The sequence below is a fragment of the Bos taurus genome, chromosome 21, assembly GCF_002263795.3.
Source record: "Bos taurus isolate L1 Dominette 01449 registration number 42190680 breed Hereford chromosome 21, ARS-UCD2.0, whole genome shotgun sequence".
In the NCBI taxonomy this organism is placed as follows: Eukaryota; Metazoa; Chordata; class Mammalia; order Artiodactyla; family Bovidae; genus Bos; species Bos taurus.
Window position 1 is genome coordinate 726,557 of NC_037348.1, and position 9,726 is coordinate 736,282.

The window sequence follows — 9,726 nt, forward strand, 5'->3', positions numbered from 1 at the left end:
ATATTTCCACCTCATTCATGGCATGTATTTGTTCATACATGTCTGTGTTTAGAGCTTCCATATTCAGTGAGCAGTTAGTTTGGGCCAGACATGGTCAGAAGTAGGACTCCAGCAGTGAATTAAAAACTGTGTGTGTTCTTTATCCACTGCTATGTAACGAATCATTGCAAAGCTTAGTGACTTCCTAGGGAGCAGCTCACAGTCCACAGTGCCTGTGCATTGTAGCAGGCAGGCCTGGTTCAGGGCCTCCTGAGGGCACAGACACGGGAAGGCCCCCCAGGGCTGGATGGCAGGCTTTCAGACTCACCTGGCTGCAAGGGACAGGCCCAGGTCCCTGCCGTGTGGCTTTCCCATGGCCTGGCTTTCTTTGGAACACCCTCTGAGAGCGAGAGCATGGGGTGTAGCCTGGGGTCTTTTGCGCCCTGGTCTCGAGGCCACACACCTTCACTTCTGTTTGTGAGAGTGAGCTGCGAAGTCCTGCCTCGCTCAGGGGCTGAGCAGGAGTCGCCCCTTCTGCCTCTTGAAGGGAGGAGGATGCAAGAATTTGTGGACCCCTTTTTAAACTGGTGCAACCTGTCAGACAGTAATGAGCAGGGAAAGGAGACCAGAGTGCCCGAGTTGTCCGAGGAGGAGGGGATGATCATGTGTGAACAGGGTGGCCAGCGAGGTGACACAAGGAGGGTGTCCTTGAACCAGAGACCCGGAGTTAGGAAGAGAAGTAGCTGCTCGGAGATAGAGAAAGGGTCGTGTCAACCAGTGGGGACAAGGGAGAGAGCAGGCCACATCAGGGAGGAGCCCGGGCTCAGGCCTCAGCAGCTCGAGCCTAGAGCCTGTTTCCTGAGGTGAGGAGGGCTGCTGGGGCGGGGAGCTAAGAGCTGGACCTCAGCCTTGTTGAGGTGGACGAGCCCATGGGGTGTCCCAGGGACATGTCAGGAGAGCAGTCTGAGTGTTCTGGCCTGCATCCGGGAGAGGATTCACTCAGCTCAGGGTGGACTTGGGGTCGTGGGCATACAGATGGCATTTAAAGCCACGAGCATGGTAAAGTCACCAGGCGGGTGCCAGTGGAGAGAGATGGGCTGCAAGGGTAGAGCTCTGGGGCACCCCACATTCCAAGGATGAGAAGGGCACAAGGGACTGAGGAATAACCGCAGGGAGGGCAGGGCCTGGAGCCCAGGGAGAGACATGCTGGGGCAGGCATGGGGGAGGGCAAGGAGGGGAGGGGGCTTGATAACATGCGTTCCTGGAACCCCCAGGGAGCTGCCCTGCAGGGCAGGGCCCACTGCCTGCTGGTAGAGAGCTGGAGACCAGGCGGGGAGGGGGACTGTAGAGGCCACTCCCAGGAAGCTTTCAGAGACCAGCAGAGGGTGCTGCAGGGAGCCCTGGAGGAGGAATCTGCTGGTTCCCCTTGTGTGATTGGAAGGCGAGAGAAGGGAGAGGATGTGCTGACCAGGCTTATGGGGGTGAACCCATAGGCAGCTGGTTTGCTGGACCAGAGGAGGAATGATGGCAGGTGGTCCTGGAGCCAGCAAAGGGGGTAGCCCGGCCCTGGGGCAGGGTCATGATGAAGACAGGAGGCAAGGGCACTGGCCACAGGGGACAGGGAACCAGCAAGCCAGCGCCTCGAGGCTGCCCCTCAGTTCCTTTGAGGTCATGTCTGGGAAAGAAGGCAGGACCTGGGTGACAGTGTGGCAGGGGGGACGTTTTCAGAGAGAAGGGTGTGAGGTGTGAGAGCAGGAGGGCGGCACGGGGCCCCGCAGTCACTCCCCCATGTGTCTCTGATGACAGAGCCACCCCTGCGGTGCGAGGAGCCATCCCCCAGAACAGCCCAAGGGCCTGTGCCCCAAGAGGAGAACCGTGGAGGGGCTGGCCCTCCCGTCCCCTGGCTGCCCCTGCTCACTCCTGTCTGTGGATGTTCAGACCAGCCTGGGAAACGGAGGGCTGGGAGCCTGCGAGGACGGGACTCTCTGGTGAACTGGTACCAGTGATGACCACTGATAGGAACACAGTGGCTGCCAAGCTGAAGTGTTCTTTTTTCTTATTTTCCTCCAGCCTGGCTGATGGAGGCATGGATGTATTTTTGTAATTTTCGGTTTCTGTCTCTGACTCCATCAGCCCACCCTTGTGAATATCCTCATAGGAATGCCTGAGACCTGAGTGTCACAAGGCCGTCTAGGAACTGGATTGTCCCTGTGCCTGTTTCTTCAATCCTGCTCGCTTAAGAGATGGCAGTGTCTCATGAGCATGGCCCATTTATCCACAGTCAGGGCTTCCATGTAAAATTGGGTTCAGTTCCTGATAGACTTGAGCTGCCCTGAATGTCGCTGACGAGAAGTGGTCCTCTCATGCCCAGATGCACACCCTGAAGAAGCAGGACTGGGAGCGTGCTCAGCAAGCCAGCGTGCTGGCCAACGTGGCTCAGGCATTCAAGAGTGACGAGGGCGTGTCTGACGGTGAGGGCGACAGGGTCACCCTCTTCAGCTCGCCAACTCAGCTGTTGCCCAGTGGGCAGGCTGATGCCGAGACTCTGACTGTGATGCTGCAGAAGCAGCTGGACGCCATCAACGAAGAGATCCAGTGGGTGATTGCAAAGTCAGCTCCCCAGAAACTCGGTTTCTCTGAGGAGCTGTCTTCTCCTAGGGACGTCTGAGTGTTCCATAGTAAGAAACCTGACCTCAGGTCTGCTTCAAGAATTTTCAGTTTTGAGATTGCCTTTGATTATAGAGCTCGGTCAACCAGGGCATTCTGTCCATGGTGCGGTGTCAGCACTCTGTGGGGGGGCGTTGTGGGGTGTCCCCCCTCAGCTCTGAGCCCCAAGGTGGGTGAGGTGCCGAGGCGGTGTCCCCTGTGGCCCGTGCACCCTCCTGTGTCCCTCGGAGCCCCCCACGTTCTGGTGAAAAGTCACCTGGTGAAAGCTGGGGTTTTGGGGTTGGCAAATTCCCACTCAGATCTGCATTTTCCTTTTTAACTTAATGCAGTGTGAAGATTGACTTGTTGTAAAACAGTGGTCCAAGGACATGTGTTTGAGTTTTTCTCATTTCATCAGTATATTTAAGATGTTTTCTTTAGACACCGTCTTGGCAGTTATAACAATTTTCAAAACGAGATAGAATCCAAAGGCCCGCCTCTTGGTGAGCAGGGGGCCTTGGGTCTGGGTGCAGTCGGGTGGCTGGGGGCACTGAGGCCTGCCTGGTGTCACACCCGCACAGCTATGCCCATGTCCCGAGTCCACATTCAGAGTGGCCGCAGGCCGGTGACCCTGCACAGTACCAGGCAGAGCTGCTGCTCAGACTGTTCTTGTCACGTCAGCCCAGGCCAAGGTGCTCGCTCCTGATGGCCGAGAGCGAGGGGCCTGGGGAAAGGCAGGAGGTGAACAGGACAACCAGCAAATGCAGGTGGTACAGCCTGCCCATTTGACGCCAAGACAGACAGCTTTGTGGGCCGTGTTTGAGCACAGACGAGCTCAGAAAGATGATCTTTCTGCATCCCTGCAGGAAGTATGGAATGGTTATATATTAATATTTTTATTTTTACAGCAAGTTGTCAGGTAAAAGTGATTTTTCCTTATGCAACAAGTTGACTTGATGTAAATGGTAAATTCTGTCCATCAACTTGTTATCAACAGTGAAAAACTTTCAAGATGTATGAGTAGAAGTGAAGCTGGAGAGTTTACTGTCTGTAAGAATCTTGTATTTTAATTTGAAAATCATTTTATTTGCATAATCGTGTATTTAAACTGCTATATAAAAACATCCACCACACATTAGGGGAGAAGAGCAGAAACTGTGAATTCTAGGTTAATGCAGCACATTGACATGAACCCAGAAACTCACACAAAGCTGGTGGAGAACTTCATCAAGTGATGCGTTTGTATATACACAACCTTAAAAAAAAAAAAAAATCAACTCAGCACTTCATCTGGTCTGAATACTTGTGTTTCAAAACTCCAGCTTGTTCGTGAATTGCTGTTTTGATTGTACAGAGTTCCCGATTCCCAGTGGGAAAGACTTGAGGCACTGACATGCATCTCTGCCCTGAGAGCAGGCGTGGTAAGGGTTGTCAACTTGAGGTACCTTCTCACAGGAAAAGAGTCGCCACCAGGGCCCCTTCAGAATGTTAGAGTAAATAAGTAAAATCAAGCATCAATAATCAGGGCCAGTTTGTAAGACTCAACGCTAAGTTATTCTAGGTTTGAGAATATTCAGAAGAGGAAAAGTACAAACTTTTGGCAGAGATGTTAATTGAGCAACTGTTTCTGGAATTTGCTAATCATGACACAGAATGCCAGCCCAAATTTATTGTCCAGACAGGTTCCTCTGCTGACAAAGGCAGGTGACAGGTTTTATTCTATTTTAGGTTGATCGAAGAAGAGGAGAACATGAAGCAGCGAGCCGAGGAGACTGACAGCAGGGAGGGCAGGGGGAGGTTAGGCAGCCTCCATCGTTTTAAATCAATGAGCTCCCTCAACCTGCTTGCCACCTCCTCGCATGCCGGCTCCTGCCCGCCCCAACCCAAGCCCAGAAGGAGGCGGCACAGCCCGGTGGGGGAGGGAGACCGGCTGGGCATCATGACTCTGGTATCTGTCTGCCTCCTCCCTGCCACATCCCTCCCCCAGCAAACTCTTTTTTTGTTTGTTTGTTTGGTTTTTGTTTTTTGTCTTTATACCCAGAAGAAAATCAGGTACATTTGCTACACTCAGAGGTCTAAAAGTTTTTGAACTGCCTAGTCTTTAATCATTCCACAATGGCACAGTGACAAATTAGTCTTGATATTTGGACCACCAGCTTAGCATGTCATCATGAACTCAGCCAGAGCCTGCTTCTGTAACCTTGGGCCTGGCCTGTGCTGGGCACAGCAGCTTCATGGAAGTTTCTGTTCTCAGGGAGCAGACAGCTTCGTGAAAGTAACCATAGGCAGCTCTCATGGCGTGGGAAAGCTGTGCAGCACATTTTCCATTGGGGATGCCTGGCTGCAGGGTGCAGGGCATGCGGTGGGAACAAAACCAAGAATCTACACTGGTCTGCTTGCTGATGGACCTGGCCACGCACTCAGGCCAGCTCTGCATGTGAAACCAGGTTAAAAGCCCAGTGCCCCAGGGCCCCAGGGAAGACGTCGGGCTGCCTCACTTTTCCAAGTCTAAAACTGGGATGACAACCTAGGGCTTTTGGTGACAGAGTGTGCAGCTCTAAAGCACATGTTCCAGCTTTCTTGCATGTTTAGCTTAGGTGTTGTGAGTGCATTGCTATTTACCCCATGAAATCACGTGTACAACACTCTGCTTTGTAACTGGACTTGTATTATCTCTTTTTTCTGTTACCACCCATTTCATGTTAGCTGCATTGTTAGTCAGCTTATAATTAAATTAACCGTGAATCATTTTAGCAGCCTGTGAAGTGGTAACTAGGCCATTTTGTGGTCTTCTGACACACTGTTTTTGGAATTCGCGTCATTGGCTAATTAGGTGATATTTAAAATTCTTTGATGATTTCTCTGTGGTTTCATGCTTGATTTCTTTCTGAGTATTTGGAAAAGAACAGTTCTGTATGTTTTCCTTGCTGTTGGATTTCTCTGACGGTGTGTCTGCTTTCATCATTGGTTTTGATTTCCTGTCTCATCCTGTTGTCTGCTTAGTCATCGTCAATCCAGATCCCCCCCCAGCCCCCGAGGCTGTAGTTTGCCCATCCATCTCCCCTCCCCCATCCCCCCACTTGCTCTGGTCATAGCAGTGCTGTGGTCCACAGCGTGTGTCCCCTTAGTCAGGTTTGTGATTTGTCTTCATGTCTCATTAAATGGTGTTTTTCCCCCATAGCAGTAATTTGAATTGGTGTATCACAGTGCAGTTACAGGCAAAGGCAATGGCAACCCACTTCAGTACTCTTGCCTGGAAAATCCCATGGACGGAGGAGCTTGGTGGGGTTCATGTGGTCCAACAGAGTCAGACACGACTGAAGCGACTTAGCAGCAGCTGCACGCAGTTATAAGCATAATGTAGATGGATCCTAAACTACATATCATGTGTAATTCATAAATGAGATTGTGCTTACATAAAGAAATGATCCTCTTAAGTGTAGAATTAATGGACTTTTAGATATGCAGATGACACCACCCTTATGGCAGAAAGTGAAGAGGAACTAGAAAGCCTCTTGATGAAAGTGAAAGAGGAGAGTGAAAAAGTTGGCTTAAAGCTCACCATTCAGAAAACTAAGATCATGGCATCTGGTCCCATCACTTCATGGGAAATAGATGGGGAAACAGTGTCAGACTTTATTTTTTTGGGCTCCAAAATCACTACAGATAGTGATTGCAGCCATGAAATTAAAAAGACGCTTACTCCTTGGAAGGAAAGTTAATGACCAACCTAGATAGGGTATTAAAAAGCAGAGACATTACTTTGCCAACAAAGGTCCATGTAGTCAAGGCTATGGTTTTTCCAGTTGTCATGTATGGATATGAATGTTGGACTGTGAAGAAAGCTGAGCACCAAAGAATTGATGCTTTTGAGCTGTGGTGTTGGAGAAGACTCTTGAGAGTGAGTCCCTTGGACTGCAAGGAGATGCAACCAGTCCATTCTAAAGGAGATCAGTCCTGGGTGTTGATTGGAAGGACTGATGCTAAAGCTGAAACTCCAGTACTTTGGCCACGTCAAGTGAAGAATTGACTCACTGGAAAAGACTCTCATGCTGGGAGGGATTGGGGGCAGGAGGTGAAGGGAACGACAGAGGATGAGATGGCTGGATGGCATCACCGACTCGATGGACATGAGTTTGGTTGAACTCTGAGTGTTGGTGATGGACAGGGGGGCCTGGCGTGCTGCAATTCATGGGGTCACAAAGAGTTTGACACGATTGAGTGACTGAACTGAACTGAACTGACACAATATCCTTTCTGTGTTGGTGCTTGTATTTTAGACTGTAAATCTCATCAGCTTTTGCACAGTTAATGTCTCTATTAGACTCATTAAAAAAGTATCTTCTATGGTTAATAAATTGTAAAGACTGTACCTGCTATTATGCTAGCGCTCATTCTTACATATTTTCACAGGGAACTTGCTTTAATGAATTTATTTTGAGAAGTTTTAAATCAAATTCTATGTCAGGATTTTACATTAATGTCCAATAGGGGGTTAGATTTGTTCAATGTTAAACTAGGTATTATGGTAACTTCCTTATCAGTTAAATTACTAATTTAAAGTATATCATGTTTTTTTTTTTGTTTTTTTTTTTTTAATTTTTTCGCCTCCCGCTGCCCCGGCGGTGACCGGGCCGCCCTCGTCACCGCCGGCCTCGGCCGCCATCATGTTGAAGCCCGCTCTACGCGGCCCTACCCTGCCCGCCCGGGAGCCCCCAGGGGCCACCAGGCCCGGGCTCCGAGCCGCCCCACCCAGGCGCGTCCCCTCTTCAGCTCCCCGGGCGGAGGAAACAACAACAAAAGGAGAAAGCCCGCCACCACCGCGCCCCCTCTCCGGGCCACAGCCCAGGATCGGGAGCTCCCCCTAAAGTATATCATGTTTTTTATTAAGAGAAACTAACTTATAGAGAAATTTGGCTGAGAATAGACAACTGTTAAGGCCTTTTGTTGTACAGAATGCTGTGCTTTAATAAATCATGATGTTGTAATAGAATAATATCTTCCAGAGTAATAATTTTTACTGTTTCTCTAGTAAATCTTGATTGGCAACCCACTCCAGTACTCTTGCCTGGACAATCCCATGGATGGAGGAGCCTGGTAGGCTGCAGTCCATGGGGTCACTAAGAGTCGGACACGACTGAGTGACTTCACTTTCACTTTTCACTTTCACGCATTGGAGAAGGAAATGGCAACCCACTCCAGTGTTCTTGCCTGGAGAATCCCAGGGACAGGGGAGCCTGGTGGGCTGCCATCTATGGGGTCGCACAGAGTCAGACACTACTGAAGCAACTTAGCAGCAGTAAATCTTGAATAGCTTATTTAACTTCTGTGCTCAAAACAAATGCTCTGTTTCCAGTCACATGTTCTCTAAATCTTCATGTCACTTAACGTGTTTGCCATCATTTTTGCTTTATTGTATTTGCCTATACGGATTCTTGAAATTTTAGCTTCAAAGTCACAACTAATCTGGTTTCTCTTCATTTCTTTGCATGCATCTATTGGCCTAGTGATTTAAGGAAGCAGCATTGAAAGGTAAACTATTTAGTAATTAAGCAGGCCTTTGTTTCTCTGTGAAGTATTAAAGAGTCCTTATCGTTTAACATGAATGAATACTGTGTGGTTATGTCCTGGTGAATAATTGATGTTTTAATGGAAGTAATGAAACTCACCCACCACTTAAAATGTGCTGATGGTTCTGTTGGAAATTGGTCATTCGTTGGGACAATTGTAACAGTTTGCCTTTCTCCCACTTGTTTGCCTTCTCATCATCTCATGCTTGTTTATAATAGACATAGTATTATTTATTATTTTTAAAATGTTCTTTACTTATGTTTTTGGCCATGCTGCACAGCTTATGGGATCTTAGTTCCCCAAGCAGGGATCAGACCAGTGTCCCGGCAGTGAAAGTGCCAAGTCTTAACCTCTGGACCACCATGGAATTTCCGCTTAGTGTTTTCTTATAAGAAATGACTGAATCAGAGACATAGATGTTAGATTTGCGGGAAGCCAATTTAATAATGGTGGGTAGCAGTGTGCAGGAGGCTCTATGCGCTATGCACGTGCTTTCTGAGTCTGTCATCTCATCCCCAGGTGAGCTCCAGGCTGCTGCCATCCGCATTCAGCAGACATAGACACTGAGGCTTAGCGAGGCCGGGCACCCTGCCCAGGCTCTCACACCCAGCAGCGCCGTGCAGACTGGTCTGATCAGAGCCTAGACAATTAACTGTGGAGCCATCCAGCCTGCTTTCCTCCAGAGGCTCTCGTGTCCATCACGGCATCCCTGATGGAGGGAGCATCAGGAGGGAGCTCGTTGCCTCTCCCCTCGGGTCTCTTGGATGAGCCCCTGTTGTTGGAGTCCAGTGCCCCAAGTGTTGGCCTTCCTTATCCTTCTGCTGCTCCCAGCCCGCTGACCAAGCACTCCTGGGCCTTCCTGCAGGACTGGGGCAGCAGCGCTCCAGTTCAGGCAGCTCAGTGACCAGGAGCCCTTCTGCTGTGCACAGCAGAGCAGCGCTGTCCCCCTGGGGTTTGTGACCTGGGTATGCCGCTCGCCTGCTCTGTTCCAAATCTCTTCTTTGAAAAGATGTAGGTGCCCACAGCACCGTGAACTTGGGTGTGCAGTAGGCAGCCTGTGTCTGGGATGGGGGTCAAGCATTTGCTTCCTCCCCTTAGGCCTGCATGGGGAAGTGTCTGACTTGGGATGAAGTTTTCGGAGGCCTGCTGTGACTGCACAGCTAAAGCACGTCCTCCAGTTTCATGGCTCTCAAGTACTAAGACCCAACATAGACACAGTGCTGTAGAAGAAACTTTGGGTTGCTCTTCTATGATGGCAAGATGTCAAATGAGAAAACAGGTTGAGACTGCATTTAACAAGGGCTACTTGTCTCTGCATCACCAACATCACAGAAACAGTATCAAAATGATAAACCCGTGTGCACAGACTGAAATGGATATTCTAACTACAATGATTACAAAATGAAAACTGGTTGCAATTTCAAGACTCCCTATCATTGCTATCTTAGATACCATTTATCCAGATGATGTCAAGATAGAGATAAAGTGAGATAAAGTCCATGGTATTTTCCTGGCAAGAGTATTGGAATG

The 9,726-nt window shown here is 49.4% G+C and overlaps 1 protein-coding gene across 1 annotated transcript; it reads left to right on the top strand.

The window, feature by feature from the left end:
• Positions 1-1,656: 1,656 nt before the first annotated feature.
• LOC112443210 (liprin-alpha-1-like) lies at positions 1,657-2,980 on the top strand. The gene has a single exon (XM_059879240.1). The coding sequence runs from the start codon at positions 2,351-2,353 to the stop codon at positions 2,645-2,647; it is 297 nt and encodes a 98-aa protein (XP_059735223.1). The 5' UTR covers positions 1,657-2,350; the 3' UTR covers positions 2,648-2,980.
• The last annotated feature ends 6,746 nt before the right edge of the window (positions 2,981-9,726 follow it).